A 14,142-nucleotide genomic window follows, 5' to 3' on the forward strand; every position below is an offset into this window, starting at 1 on the left:
TTAGAAATCTCGATAATCGGTAATCTAAACTTCGTTTGGACTTTATATTAGAAGGCGACCTTGATATTAAAAATTTGCACAGGACCAAAACTTTAACAAAGCATCATTAGATGATTTACAGAAATAAGTTCAAATTTCGATTGATAGCAAAAATGCGCAAGCGATTTGGCATTTCTGCCGTGTTTGTTTCTACCCCAAAAACATGTTTGATACAATATCAAAATCGAACGATATCGGCTGTTCACGAGCATTGGATTTCCCATATTCAATTATAATCAATCTACTCCAACCCAAATGACCGATTAGATATCAACAAATCACCCAAAAACCTATTTAATCTCGAGCAAAACACAAAATCTCGTCAAATTCTACGATAGATCGCAAGCCATGAAGGTCCTGCTGGTATCGCTCTGCGTGTTTGCTTTGGGTAAAGATCTAGTTCATTTCAGCAAGACTCCATCATATTGATTCAAGATTTATTTCTAGCAAACGCTTTCCCCGTCGATGAGTTCCCCGTGGAAGAGATTGGCGAGGAACATGTCCCTTCAGACGAGTGGGCTTTGGTTCCGGACGCAAATGGCCACCTCCATCTGGTAAACACCGACCCTTACGGACTAGCCGGACTGGAGGAGCCGGAGCCGCACTTCAACGCCGCTACCGATACCATCTTCCGGTTGTTCACACGTAACAATCGTAACGCAGGACACGTGATTCAGCTGGGTAACGCCGGATCGCTGGGTCCCAACTGGAACGCCGGTCGTCAAACGCGATTCATCATCCACGGTTGGAACAACAACGGTGGATCTCCTGTCAATACGAACATTCGAGATGCATACCTGGATCGTGCCGACATGAATGTGATCGTCGTCGATTGGGGCGCAGGTGCCCAAAATCCGAACTATATCACGGCCCGGAACCACATCAACGCCGTCGGTCAGACGGTGGCCAACTTTGTGGACTTCCTGAACCAGAACGGACTTTCATTTAACAACATCTACATCGTGGGACACAGTTTGGGAGGACATACGGCGGGTATCGCTGGTAAGCGTGTTACCCGAGGTCGTCTGCACTCAGTAATCGCTCTAGATCCGGCTCTTCCACTGTTCTCAATCGACGCTCCCAATGAACGAGTTGCTCCTACGGACGCACAGTACGTCGAGGTCATCCACACGAACGCTGGACTGCTGGGCTTTGACTTACCCATCGGGCAAGCCTCGTTCTACCCGAACGGTGGACGAACTCAGCCCGGATGTGGCGTAGATATTAGCGGTGCTTGCGCACACAGCCGTGCATGGGAATTCTTCACGGAATCGCTGCGAACTAATCCCAGTCGGTTCAACTCGGTTCGATGCCAGAACTTTGACCAGATCCTGAACAACAACTGCGTCTCGAGTGGAGCGAACCGAAACATGGGAGGCGAACCGTCCAACATTGGGCTGGCTAGTGGAGTTTACCATTTGTTGACCAATGGTGCTAGTCCGTTTGCCAGGGGTTAAATGAACAATACATATTTTTTTATAAGAAACTTGCCTTTATAACCCTTCTGATGACATTATCTTATCGTAATCTGCGGAACACAAAAAAAAATCTTACACGTGAGAGACGGACTTCAAATCAAATCAAATCCATTTTTACAAGTGATTTTAGAGCTTTTCATTTGTGAAGATAGCAAAAATGAGCAGACTAAGTGATCTTTGTGGAGATTGATACAATCTCGGTAACATTTTTGGTTATTTATATATATTTTGCTATTTATGAAAACTTGATAAACGAATGGTATCAGCTGTTGACAGCAATCCATAAGCCGTGGGTTTTCCAAATGCATTTTTAATTAATCTTCTTCGTTTCGAAAACCCGATAAGATACTAACCGTGCAAAAACATATTTAAACCCAAGTAGAAAACAAATTTCAATAATTGATACGATAAACTTGCAAGGATGAAGATCCTGCTAGTATCGCTCTGCGTGTTTGCTTTGGGTAACTTTCTATTTCATTTCAACAAAAGTCCATCAAAATATTTAATACAACTTCATTTTCAGCAAACGCTTTCCCCGTCGATGAGTTCCCCGTGGAAGAGATTGGCGAAGAACATGTACCCACGGATGAATGGGCTCTGGTTCCTGACGGGAATGGCCATCTGCATTTGGTGAACACCGACCCGTACGGACTGGCAGGACTGGAGGAACCGGAACCGTTGTTCAACCCCGCTACCGATACCATCTTCCGGCTGTTCACGCGTAACAATCGTAACGCTGGTCACGTGATCCAACTGGGCAACGCCGGAACTCTTGGTCCTCACTGGAATCCCGGTCGTCAAACGCGATTCATCATCCACGGCTGGAACAACAACGGTGAATCACCGGTCAATGTAAACATCCGTAATGCTTATCTGGATCGTGCCGACATGAACGTGATCGTCGTTGACTGGGGCGCAGGTGCCCAAAATCCGAACTACATTACGGCCCGAAACCACATCAACGCCGTCGGCCAGACGGTGGCCAACTTTGTGGACTTCTTAAGCAATAACGGAATCACGTTTCACAACGTCTACATCGTGGGGCACAGCTTGGGAGCTCATACGGCGGGTATCGCCGGTAAGAGGGTTACCCGAGGTCGTCTACACACAATTTTCGCTCTAGATCCGGCTCTTCCACTGTTCTCAATCGACGCTCCCAATGAACGTGTCGCTCCAACGGACGCTCAGTACGTCGAGGTCATTCACACAAACGCTGGACTGCTGGGTTTTGACCTTCCGATTGGGCAGGCCTCGTTCTACCCGAACGGAGGACGAACCCAGCCCGGATGTGGCGTAGATATTAGCGGAGCTTGTGCCCACGGTCGCGCTGTAGAATTCTTCACGGAATCGCTGAGAACTAATCCGAGCCGATTCAACTCGGTTCGCTGCCAGAACTTTGATCAGATCCTGAACAACAACTGCGTGTCGAGCGGGCCGAACCGAAACATGGGAGGTGAACCGTCCAACATTGGACTGGCTAGTGGAGTCTACCATCTGTTGACCAATGCTGCTAGTCCGTTTGCCAGAGGATAACATGTCTAATAAATATTTTTGTTAAACAAACTTATTGTGTAATTATTCCGGTGATCAAAGCTACAATGTCAAAGCCAACGCTTTGAAAGTAGCCAGAGGCAGATTAATTGAATTAATTTGGTTGTCTTCCAGCTGTTCACATTTCTAGTGAATTAAGAAACATTCGGTACAGCTATATAACACCCACAAAAGCAACCCAAACATCATTCATTCAAGATGATCAAGAGTTTACTGATCGCTTTAATACTAGCGATTGCAGTACTAAACAACGTTCAGGCTGCATGTAGAAATCCGAGTTCTCCAACAACTGCTTCCGGATGGAAAGCTCCCAAGGGTAACTAAATGAGATAACCCTTATTAAATTTTGCAATACCACTTATCATCCTATAGGTCCCTTCTGTTCCGGTCAACTGATCTTCGAGGACAACTTCAACCGACTCGATCGCGCCGTCTGGGAACATGAGAATTCTCTCGGTGGTGGCGGGGTATAATCAACTTGACTTTTAACGAATTTCTCTTAAAACTGTCAAATTTCGCAGAACAACGAGTTCCAATGGTACTCGGGAGGTGGTCGCAACTCGTACGTAAAGGATGGACACTTTTACCTCCGGCCAACGCTGACTGCCGACGAATTCGGGGAAGAATTTCTCACCAGCGGTACGATTGATCTTAACCAAGGTCCCACTTATGACAGATGTACCGACGAGCCATCTTGGGCTGCCCAAATCCAGGGATGCTACCGGAAGGGTTCCCCGTCCCGAATTCTGAATCCCGTCCGGAGTGCCCGAGTTCGCACGGTCAACGCATTTGCTTACAAGTACGGCAGGTTGGAGATCCGTGCCCGGCTACCCGCTGGTGACTGGATTTGGCCAGCGCTGTGGTTGCTACCCAAGGGTGATACGTACGGGTGGTGGCCAAAGTCGGGCGAGATTGACCTAATGGAGTCCCGTGGAAATCGGAACCTGTGGCTCAACAACGAAAACATTGGTGTTAAAAAAGTTTCCTCGTGTTTGCACTTTGGAGAGAACTCCAACTACCGCAGCATGCAGTGTGGATCTGCCAGCAGTCAGAATGGCTTTGATGGACAATTCAACAACTACCAGCTAACGTGGACGCCGAACGTCGTTCAGTTTGGGATCAACGGAAAGGTATTCTGGACCGTAACCCCTTACGAGGGATTCTGGAAGCTCGGTGGATTTAGCTACAATCCTTGGCCGACAGGAACGAAAATGGCACCGTTCGACAGGGAGTTCTACCCGGTTATGAATGTGGCCGTTGGGGGAGACTACTTTCCGGACAACGCTTGGAACCCCCATAGGAAGCCATGGGCGCAGGGATCACCCAGTGCGATGACGGATTTCTATAAAGCTAAATCACAATGGTATGGGACGTGGGGTGAAGAGGCGGCACTGCAGATCGATTACGTGAGAGTTTGGGCGATATAACGCGTGGAAAATTATAAAACTAGTACTAGATCATTGCAACTGTAATGGAAAATAAATTAAAAATATATTCTATTTGAATAAAAAAAATTCTCAAACAATTCAAATTGAAAAATGTTGTTTTTATTGAAAAACTTGACACCAAATTTACAAATCATCACCGATAATGTCGATAATTCTGCCTTGCAGGTTAATTTCGTGAAAGTTTGAGCTGCAAAGGTCAAAAGTGGGATCAATAAACCATGCAATTCGTGTAATCACTTGTGACGTTGATGACCGAAATAGCCCCCAGTTGACGTTGGTCAAAACATTTACTTATCATGAGTTGGGCTTTCCGCCTCGGTGGGGTCTGATAAGGGTTAATCGGGTATCTATAAAGCTTCAAAACACCTTAAGGCTCTTTTAGTAAAACAACTTCAACATGTTCGCACATAAAATCATACTGCTGGGTCTTCTGGCAGTTGCCGCAGCCCTGCCTTTAGACCAGACCAACTGGCAGCTTGTCCCAGGCGCCGACGGTCGTCTCCATCTGATCCACACAAACCCATACAATCTACCTCAAACCCTAGATGACATCCCAGAAGTTCAATTCCAACCTGAGAGTGACATCATTTTTCGGCTCTTCACTCGCAGCAATCCCACGGAACCACAGCTGATCTCGATCAACGACGCCGCATCGATCCTCAACTCCAACTTCAACCCCTCACACCCGACCCGGATCACCATCCACGGGTGGACCAGCAACGGCAATGACGCCATGAACACTAACATCCGCAACCGTCTGCTAGCCTTCGGAGACTTCAACGTCATCTCGGCCGATTGGAGCGTTGCGGCCAGCAATCCCAACTACGCGACCGCACGTAACTCCGTTGGTCCGGCCGGTTTTGGAGTCGGTCGACTGATCGATGAGCTGATCGCCAACCACGGACTGGACATCAACAACCTGTACGTCATTGGCTTCAGCTTGGGAGCTCACGCGGCTGCCAACGCCGGTAAACACCACGGAGGTCGCATCAACACCATCATTGCGCTAGATCCAGCTGGTCCCCTGTTCTCGGCCGGACAATCCGACGCCGTTGCGCCCACCGATGGTTTGTACGTGGAAACGATCATGACCAATGCCGGACTGCTAGGCATCAACGTCCCGCTGGGTCAGGCAAACTTTTACGCGAACGGAGGACGAACCCAGCCCGGATGTGGCATCGACATTAGCGGAAACTGTGCCCACTCGAGGGCACCGGCGTTCTATGCGGAGTCGATCGGAGCAACGGTTCCGTTCCGATCAACGCGATGCGCTAGCCATGACGAGATTTTGGGCGGAACGTGCACGCAGAGTGGGCCCGATGCCAACCTGGGAGGACAGCCGTCGAACTATGGTCGCGGAGTGGCTGGAATCTACGCGCTGACTACGAATGCGGAATCGCCGTTCGCTCAGGGATGAATAAAAATAGAATATTTTTCCCAGAGTTTTTTTTTTTGTTTGAAAAGGTCCTATAAGCTATTGTCTTTCATATGTTTATAGGATCTATTCAAAAACTCTAGTTTTGTTCTTTCATGCTAGTCGCCACCTTGATTGTATCCCGTAATCAAATATTGAAAAATGCTATATACTTTTTACTTTATACTTTATACTTTTTACTTTTTACTTTTTACTTTTTACTTTTTACTTTTTACTTTTTACTTTTTACTTTTTACTTTTTACTTTTTACTTTTTACTTTTTACTTTTTACTTTTTACTTTTTACTTTTTACTTTTTACTTTTTACTTTTTACTTTTTACTTTTTACTTTTTACTTTTTACTTTTTACTTTTTACTTTTTACTTTTTACTTTTTACTTTTTACTTTTTACTTTTTACTTTTTACTTTTTACTTTTTACTTTTTACTTTTTACTTTTTACTTTTTACTTTTTACTTTTTACTTTTTACTTTTTACTTTTTACTTTTTACTTTTTACTTTTTACTTTTTACTTTTTACTTTTTACTTTTTACTTTTTACTTTTTACTTTTTACTTTTTACTTTTTACTTTTTACTTTTTACTTTTTACTTTTTACTTTTTACTTTTTACTTTTTACTTCTTACTTTTTACATTTTACTTTTTACTTTTTACTTTTTACTTTTTACTTTTTACTTTTTACTTTTTACTTTTTACTTTTTACTTTTTACTTTTTACTTTTTACTTTTTACTTTTTACTTTTTACTTTTTACTTTTTACTTTTTACTTTTTACTTTTTACTTTTTACTTTTTCCTTTTTTTTTTTACTTTTTACTTTTTACTTTTTATTTTTTACTTTTTACTTTTTACTTTTTACTTTTTACTTTTTACTTTTTACTTTTTACTTTTTACTTTTTACTTTTTACTTTTTACTTTTTACTTTTTACTTTTTACTTTTTACTTTTTACTTTTTACTTTTTACTTTTTACTTTTTACTTTTTACTTTTTACTTTTTACTTTTTACTTTTTACTTTTTACTTTTTACTTTTTACTTTTTACTTTTTACTTTTTACTTTTTTAACAGCTCGAAAACTTCAAAAAGCGTTTTGTAGATCTCCACAAGACGTAGAAATTGATTAAAAAGGTTTCAAAAATGTTGCGACATCCCGGAGAAATCGACAAACTACAAAACGTAATGCCTGAGCGTAAAAAGAGGTTTCTCTGTAATGATCTTGAAAAAGAGAGTACCAAAGCCAATTAGTTTTTTTTTTGTATGAAGGACAAACATTTTTTTAAATAGTCATCCCTGTAAATATTTGTTTACAAAATTTCGAAAAATTATTTGCAAAAACAAAATATGAAAAACGCTTTCCAGCTTTTCAAACTCATAAATATTTAAAATTATATATCAAACAACCAATTGCCCAACTGCTTATCTCATTCCATCTGCAAACATCCTATTAATGGGTTTCTCTGTTTTGATGAATAAACCCAATCGGCTAGACATTGTGTATCTGACGCCGCCGCAGCATCACCACTCCATATAAATGCTCTCCCGAGAAGATGAGTAGCCCATTGTACATCACGATGCAGAACGATTACCTTATCATGCTGCTGGTGCTAGTTTCGCTTGCAAGCATTTGTCTAGGATGTCGGCGCTCTTCAACGACTGTTTCCGGTTCGAAAGCTCCAAAAGGTAATTAGTTATGCGACAATCTTGATCATTTGAATAACCAACCAATTTTGGTAACTTACAGGACGCATTTGTAAAAATCAATTGATATTTGAAGATAACTTCAACCAGTTGGACAGATCGGTTTGGAACCATGAAAATTCCGTAGCTGGAGGAGGTGTTAGTACAGTGATTTGTTTTTTTAACGGATTCAGCTTGATTCAATACTATTAATTTGTAGAACTGGGAATTTCAATGGTACTCTGGAAGCGATCGCAACTCTTACGCTAAGGATGGCAAGTTGTTCATAAGACCCACACTAACGGCTGACGAATTTGGTGAAGATTTCCTTACAAGTGGCTCAATCAATCTGAACCAAGGATCGCCGAGCGAGCGGTAAGTCGGAGAACATACTATTCAAACCAAATAAAGTCGCTAAGTTTCCTTTCGATCTTCAGATGCACCGACGATCCAGGGTTTGCGCAAACATTTTACGGCTGCGAACGAAGCGGCAGTTATGATCGCATTCTGAACCCGATCCGGAGTGCCCGACTCCGTACAAAGGACACCTTTGCGTTCAAGTATGGAAAGCTGGAAATCCGCGCCAAGCTTCCCGCCGGAGATTGGCTGTGGCCTGCCATGTGGATGTTTCCTCAGCAAGACTCGTACGGGGTTTGGCCCAAGTCGGGCGAGATAGACCTTGTAGAATCCCGTGGAAATCGGGAGTTGTACCAGGACGGTAAGCACATCGGTGTGAAGTGGTTGTCGTCCTGTTTGCACTTTGGAGAGAGCTGGAACCAAAAGTCGGAGCAGTGTGGAACCCACACTCAGGGCGGACTTGCTACGCAGTTCAACAATTATGAAATGACTTGGACGAAGGACGTCATCCAGTTTGGAATCAATGGAGTTGTTTATCGAACAGTTACTCCGTACGAGGGATTCGGGAAGCTAGGTGGATTCGGATACAATCCGTGGCCGCAGGGCTCCAAAATGGCACCGTTTGATAAGGAGTTCTTCCTGGTGGTGAATGTAGCCGTCGGGGGTAACTTCTTCCCGGATAACGTGAGGAATCCTCACCGGAAACCGTGGTCCCAGGGAGCTCCCAGTGCGATGACCGACTTCTACAAAGCAAAGTCGGACTGGCTCAGCACTTGGAATGGTGACGATGCTGCCTTGCAGGTTGATTACGTGAAAGTTTGGGCTGTATAGGTCAAATGTGGCATCAAGAAACAATTCGAAGGCTGTCATTTGATTTCGAACTTAATAAATCGATGCTTCGTATCAGTTATCTCAAGTAGTTTAGGACAACATTGAATTGATGACTTCCTCCATAATTGCCTAATTTTTAATTAGACGGTATACATTTTGTTTTGTTTTCAATATTTTCACAAAATTCCTTAAAAAAGTTGTTTAGAATGGAATCCTACACGTGTTGATACTTTTTGGTAATGATTTAGGGTATATAATTTTGAAACGCATTTGATTTAGAACAAAAATTCCTTCAGTGACTCCATGAAGGTATCAACCGGTACAAGCTGATTAGGGCGTCCCTAAAACGTGGTAAAAAACATGAGATTTTCTCACAATGTGACGTGAACGACATATTCATAAGTAGGGGAGAGTGGGGAGACTTGATCCCCTTTTTTTGTATCGCACATAATTCTGTCAATTTCTCACAAAACTATGAACTTTTTGCATGAATTGAAAGCTTTGACATTCAACTATGTTTAGCTGATAATGGTATTTCATCAGATAAACTCTTCGAATTATGCCAAGCGTTTTAAAAAAATATTTTAAACCGGCCTTTTTAAAAATGTTGGGGGTAATTTGATCCCCCTTTCAACATTTTGAAGAAATCTTAAGCAAAATGTTTCTTATTCATCCAAACTTTTAATTTTCTATAAGTTACAGCAATTTCACATTAAACCTGTACGTTTGTGTTCAAAATATAACAAGTTTAGCATGAAAAATATTTAAAAACTTTAAATTTTCTTTTTAGACCAAAATTGAGCATGTTTACAAAAGCTGGTAATTTTTGTTTACAAAACTTTTGAAAAATTGTTCAAACTGCAATAAGTTATGTACAACTAGGAAACTATGTACGAAAACCCAGCCCAATTATTTAATCTTGAGGCTGATTCGAGTGACTGTAAAAATGCAGGGATCAAGTCTCCCTAAACGCACTTTTTTAAACAATTGATTGTAAAAATAGTATGACTATAAATTTAACGTCAAATGCGTAAGGGGTTTGGAGTTGATATGTTTATCAAACAATTCATGTATAAAAAATATTTTTTTGAATAATTTTTGAGTGTTTTCTATACTTATCAAAACAAAGAAAAAAGACCCCTTGGAAGTCTTTTGCAGCACTTTTTAGAAAAATGTGTGTAACTCAATTTAAAAAAATATCAATTTTTTTTCTTTGTTTTCTACAATGAGTTTTACTCAATTTCGCCCAACTTTCTAGAACAAAGCTCATTGTTTTACCCACATGCTGACGAGATACAGGCTTGGGATCAAGTGTCCCCGGGATCAAGTCTCCCCACTCTCCCCTACTGCTCTCTGAACATATCGATATGATCAAAAAGAGCTCAAATTGGTAACTGTTTTTGAAAACAAGTTTTTTTTTTAATGAACTTCTTTCATTCGTTTACGTCACATTGTGAGAGAATCTTATGTGTTTTCTTGAAATCAAGCAAAACAATGTAAATGGCATGCAAAAATATCCAAAATATATGCCTTCCCGTTTGTAAACATACCCAGTTAATTCAATCCGAATTCTGAAACGGAATCTAATTAGAATCGTATACAAATTCCGTTTCAAACGCAACAACCGGTTCCGTGTTCGAACCGGTTGTTGCGTTTGAAACGGAATTTGTATACGATTCTAATTAGATTCCGTTTCAGAATTCGGATTGATTTGACTGGGTAGTAGCCAATGCTAAAAACGCTTATATACCGTAAACCGGGGTGACTTTGATAGGATTTCAATTTGCTTTTGGAATATTTTCCACCATACATTAAATGTACCATCATTAATGTAGCTGATATAGTTTTTTTAAAGAAAAAATACTAAGTTTATATTTAGTTACCTAAGTTTATAAGCTTTTTAACAAAATACATATAAATTTTAAAAATGTTTAAAATTTGGAAGTTGGCCTGAAACTAGTTTTATTTATAGAATTATAGAATCAAAAGTTTTCACATCTTAACGGAAATTTGTTAAACTGAAATTGTCTATAAATTTGTAGTTGTTTTTTGAATTGTGTATCAAAAACACATATTATTTATCATTTACAAATTTATTTAACCTTCTCTTTGTGGAAAATTGTCTAAAGAATACGAAAATGCATTACGCTTTCCGATTGAAAATCATGTTCATTGAGTAAATCATGACTCTTTGAGCAGTTTAATATAATGACTTTCATCAACATTTTCTTAACTATAGTTAAATAACTTTTTAAACTTTTCAAAATTTTATGAAAAGTTCTTCTTGAGGTACTTTGAACACTTCTCTACCACGGTCAGTATGATTCTAAACCATTCCGTACGTATTTTAATTGCACTTTTCATTTTGCGAAAAAATCGCAAACCTATCAAAGTCCCCCCGGCTATCAAAGTTACCCCGTTTTACGGTACCAAGAACTTTAAAAAACATCACTTTTTGTTATTTAGGCAGGATGATGTATTAGGGTTTTTTTTATTTTTTTTATGTATTAGGGTGATGCCTTCAACTTTGTATCATTTCCGGAATTGTTCTGGCGGAGGTAGCTTAACGGAATCTGGAATATCTCCAGTAAAATTGGACCATATATATCTCACTTGTTACAGTTTAAAATATGTACAAATCTGGATCTATTTCAACCGGAACCATCTCATTTGGTCAATTCTACCAACAGCCAAAATCCAAAACCTTATATTTAAGGAAAAAATAGGGATAAAATGATAAGGAAAAAATAGGGATAAAATCGACAAGAAAATTCATCTTCCCCTTTCACCTTCAGCGTCATCGTTGGAAACACCTCAAATGACGAAACGATTCACGACTCAATTTGCAGCTTCCACTATAGATTTATTTCCATAACACAAGTCCCTCATCAATCGCTCAATTTCCACTCTCTAATAGTTATAACCCAGCGCATACGGGGGATCCACCGACGTCACCACCACGTAGATGCCTTTCTCGTTCTCGTACCTCGGGGGATCTCCCCCCATTAGGGCTTGCTGCTTCAGGTTGTAGCACGTTTTCGTCTTCAGCTCGTTGTAGTCGTCACACCGGGCGCCCCAAAAGCCCTTGCAGTCCTTCGCTAGCGATTCCATGAAGAACTCGATCGACCTGCCGTGGCTGCACGATTCGGTCAGACAACCGGGTTGCTTCTTGCCGTAGTTCACGTACAGGTCGACCTGTCCGATCGGGTGCGGATAGCCGGAGAATTGTGTGTTGGTGTGGATCACTTCCACGTACTCGGCATCGTTCGCGCTCAGCCGGGTGTCGGGTTCGTCTTCGAAGAAGTTGATCGAGGCGGGATCGAGGCCGAAAATCGTTTTGACCCGACCAACTGTGACGAGGTGGCCGGCGTTTCCGGCTATGTGTGCCCCTAAGCTGTGCCCGATTAGGAAGATTTCGTCCATCTTTGTCATGTTGGAGCGTACAATTCGGTTGATGAGATCGGCTACCACGTAGCCGACGGCCAGGGTGTACTGGGAGGCCCGGAGGTACGGTTCCGCGGCTCCCTTGTTCCAGTCGACACCGATGACGTTGTAGTCTCCCCGTTCCAGGTAGGCATCCTTGATGCCACGGATCGCCAACGAAGTTACGTTGTTCATCCAGCCATGAATGATGATGCTGTTGAGAGGAGTTAAGAGACCTTGCGTTACAACGCACTTTGGCTAATGATCGCGAGCTTACCGCAGGGGCAGACTGGTGTTGTAGAACGTGCGTGACAACGAACCGGCATTTTCAATTGAAAACACGTGCGACTCAATCTCCGTGAGGGGCGTGTACAGGTAGAAGCGAACGTCCCGCTTGGCGCTAAAACTGGGTGCAAACCCGATCCGGTTGGAACCGATCGCCGCTGAAACAAACGAACGAAGCGATGCTTCACGATCACTAATCTGGTTGTGGTCCTCGAACCATCGAGTTCTGCATACTCACGATCGGTCGTATCTTCCGCTAGCGCAACTCCACGCACCAGCGTCAACGCCAGTACAGTCTTATAGATCACCTCGATCGCAACCATTGTGTCACAACCTGTACACAGCACTAAACTCCGTTTCGTTCACGCGTAGAACTTCAGGGGTCACAGACTGCACCACAGAACCCAGCTTATCACACTCTGCGGGGTGCTTCCTTGCGCGACAATCAGAAACAAAAAAACTGCAACGCTTGTTACAAAAACGCGCACCACACCGGCCAAGGTTGCTTTCCCGACTGGCAAAAATTCAACATTTTTGGGACCGGCCCCAAAAACTTTCGCGCAGGTTCCGGTCAACTCCACGACGACTTTCGGTGCAGACATTTGACACCTTGATCTCGAACTCTTGGGCAGTTGGTCTGGTGGCTTGGGTTTGAGCCTCATTTGCATATCAACGTGTTCGCGCCAGATGACTCAGGGTGCAGAAGCGCCATGCCCGAAATTTGATGGAAAGCAAACATAAAATGATACGATGCCCGACGACCGGTGGAGCAGGTTTTTTTTTGTTGTTAGGTGAATTAATGTGATCAATTGCATAACGCGTGTATGTTGGTTCAGGGATTGTTGTGGACGGAAACGTTTTCAATGGCAGGGTGCATTTTATCATAAAATAGACTAACCTACTAAATAAATCATCGGTAGATTTAGCAATATTGAACGCGAGAATCAACTGTATTTTTCAAAACATTCAACATGTTTTTAAGCAACCAATCAAACTTAAGAGGCAGTTTTTGTAAATATTGCTCGGTTTGTTCTAGAGGTCGTATCGAGGTGCTCCGATTTGGATGAAACTTTCAGCGTTTGTTTGTCTATACATGAGATGAACTCATGCCAAATATGAGCCCTCTACGACAAAGGGAAGTGGGGTAAAACGGGCATTGAAGTTTGAGGTCCAAAAAACATGAAAAATCTTAAAATTGCTCGCATTTTCGTAAAACTTCATCAATTCCAACTCTCTTAGATGCATTCAAATTATCTTTTGAAGCCCTTCAAAATGTGCTATAAACAACCAGGATTGGTTTGACTTTTTCTCATAGCTTATGCAAATTACTGTTAAAAATTGATTTTTTCAAAACCTTAATAACTTTTTTGCAACAGCCTCCAACACCCATACTCCCCTAGGTCAAAAGTTAGGGAATTTCATGAACTATAAGCCTACGGTACTTTTTGGCCAATTGCAGTTTTTCTCATAGTTTTTCGATTTTTCTATAACAAACATTTTGCAACGTTAGTTTTTGCCCTGTGTACCAAATATGAGCCCTCTACGACAAAGGGAAATGGGGATGTATGTAGCACATTTTAAAATGCTTCATAAGACCCTTTGAATGCATCTAAGAGAGTTGGAATTGA

At 41.8% G+C, this 14,142-nt stretch overlaps 7 protein-coding genes across 8 annotated transcripts in view; 5 read left to right on the top strand and 2 right to left on the bottom strand.

The window, feature by feature from the left end:
* Nucleotides 1-14,142, bottom strand: part of LOC120428057 (prolow-density lipoprotein receptor-related protein 1) — a 497,901-nt gene that overhangs the window by 322,395 nt on the left and 161,364 nt on the right. The window lies entirely within an intron of this gene.
* LOC120426875 (pancreatic triacylglycerol lipase-like) lies at nucleotides 312-1,516 on the top strand. Its single transcript, XM_039591677.2, has 2 exons — nucleotides 312-427; nucleotides 487-1,516. Exons 1-2 carry the CDS (start codon nucleotides 388-390, stop codon nucleotides 1,494-1,496), a joined length of 1,050 nt encoding a protein of 349 aa, XP_039447611.2. The 5' UTR covers nucleotides 312-387; the 3' UTR covers nucleotides 1,497-1,516.
* LOC120426877 (lipase member H-like) lies at nucleotides 1,839-3,080 on the top strand. Its single transcript, XM_039591680.2, has 2 exons — nucleotides 1,839-1,978; nucleotides 2,041-3,080. Exons 1-2 carry the CDS (start codon nucleotides 1,939-1,941, stop codon nucleotides 3,048-3,050), a joined length of 1,050 nt encoding a protein of 349 aa, XP_039447614.1. The 5' UTR covers nucleotides 1,839-1,938; the 3' UTR covers nucleotides 3,051-3,080.
* Nucleotides 3,227-4,608, top strand: LOC120426880 (beta-1,3-glucan-binding protein-like). The gene is made up of 3 exons (XM_039591682.2): nucleotides 3,227-3,384; nucleotides 3,441-3,535; nucleotides 3,590-4,608. Exons 1-3 carry the CDS (start codon nucleotides 3,267-3,269, stop codon nucleotides 4,493-4,495), a joined length of 1,119 nt encoding a protein of 372 aa, XP_039447616.1. The 5' UTR covers nucleotides 3,227-3,266; the 3' UTR covers nucleotides 4,496-4,608.
* Nucleotides 4,884-5,958, top strand: LOC120426863 (pancreatic triacylglycerol lipase-like). Its single transcript, XM_039591667.2, has one exon. The coding sequence runs from the start codon at nucleotides 4,914-4,916 to the stop codon at nucleotides 5,931-5,933; it is 1,020 nt and encodes a 339-aa protein (XP_039447601.1). The 5' UTR covers nucleotides 4,884-4,913; the 3' UTR covers nucleotides 5,934-5,958.
* On the top strand, nucleotides 7,464-8,885 carry LOC120426869 (beta-1,3-glucan-binding protein-like). Its single transcript, XM_039591673.2, has 4 exons — nucleotides 7,464-7,621; nucleotides 7,683-7,777; nucleotides 7,839-7,993; nucleotides 8,056-8,885. Exons 1-4 carry the CDS (start codon nucleotides 7,489-7,491, stop codon nucleotides 8,804-8,806), a joined length of 1,134 nt encoding a protein of 377 aa, XP_039447607.1. The 5' UTR covers nucleotides 7,464-7,488; the 3' UTR covers nucleotides 8,807-8,885.
* LOC120426871 (phospholipase A1-like) lies at nucleotides 11,645-13,288 on the bottom strand. Its single transcript, XM_039591675.2, has 3 exons — nucleotides 12,753-13,288; nucleotides 12,507-12,672; nucleotides 11,645-12,443 (listed from the first exon to the last, which is right to left on the bottom strand). The coding sequence occupies exons 1-3, from the start codon at nucleotides 12,835-12,837 to the stop codon at nucleotides 11,717-11,719; spliced, it is 978 nt and encodes a 325-aa protein (XP_039447609.1). The 5' UTR covers nucleotides 12,838-13,288; the 3' UTR covers nucleotides 11,645-11,716.

The sequence above is a fragment of the Culex pipiens genome, chromosome 2, assembly GCF_016801865.2.
Source record: "Culex pipiens pallens isolate TS chromosome 2, TS_CPP_V2, whole genome shotgun sequence".
Lineage (NCBI taxonomy): Eukaryota > Metazoa > Arthropoda > Insecta > Diptera > Culicidae > Culex > Culex pipiens.

Excerpts from the sequence above, each read along its gene's own strand:
- LOC120426863 (XM_039591667.2), top strand. The coding sequence starts at position 4,914 with ATGTTCGCACATAAAATCATACTGCTGGGTCTTCTGGCAGTTGCCGCA.
- LOC120426869 (XM_039591673.2), top strand. The coding sequence starts at position 7,489 with ATGAGTAGCCCATTGTACATCACGATGCAGAACGATTACCTTATCATG. Across the intron at positions 7,778-7,838 it reads ATTCCGTAGCTGGAGGAGGT|AACTGGGAATTTCAATGGTA; the intron begins GTTAGTACAGTG and ends ATTAATTTGTAG. Across the intron at positions 7,994-8,055 it reads CAAGGATCGCCGAGCGAGCG|ATGCACCGACGATCCAGGGT; the intron begins GTAAGTCGGAGA and ends TTCGATCTTCAG.
- LOC120426871 (XM_039591675.2), bottom strand. The coding sequence starts at position 12,837 with ATGGTTGCGATCGAGGTGATCTATAAGACTGTACTGGCGTTGACGCTG. Across the intron at positions 12,673-12,752 it reads AGCGGAAGATACGACCGATC|CGGCGATCGGTTCCAACCGG; the intron begins GTGAGTATGCAG and ends CGTTTGTTTCAG. Across the intron at positions 12,444-12,506 it reads AACACCAGTCTGCCCCTGCG|CATCATCATTCATGGCTGGA; the intron begins GTAAGCTCGCGA and ends TCCTCTCAACAG.
- LOC120426875 (XM_039591677.2), top strand. The coding sequence starts at position 388 with ATGAAGGTCCTGCTGGTATCGCTCTGCGTGTTTGCTTTGG. Across the intron at positions 428-486 it reads GCTCTGCGTGTTTGCTTTGG|CAAACGCTTTCCCCGTCGAT; the intron begins GTAAAGATCTAG and ends ATTTATTTCTAG.
- LOC120426877 (XM_039591680.2), top strand. The coding sequence starts at position 1,939 with ATGAAGATCCTGCTAGTATCGCTCTGCGTGTTTGCTTTGG. Across the intron at positions 1,979-2,040 it reads GCTCTGCGTGTTTGCTTTGG|CAAACGCTTTCCCCGTCGAT; the intron begins GTAACTTTCTAT and ends CTTCATTTTCAG.
- LOC120426880 (XM_039591682.2), top strand. The coding sequence starts at position 3,267 with ATGATCAAGAGTTTACTGATCGCTTTAATACTAGCGATTGCAGTACTA. Across the intron at positions 3,385-3,440 it reads CGGATGGAAAGCTCCCAAGG|GTCCCTTCTGTTCCGGTCAA; the intron begins GTAACTAAATGA and ends ATCATCCTATAG. Across the intron at positions 3,536-3,589 it reads ATTCTCTCGGTGGTGGCGGG|AACAACGAGTTCCAATGGTA; the intron begins GTATAATCAACT and ends CAAATTTCGCAG.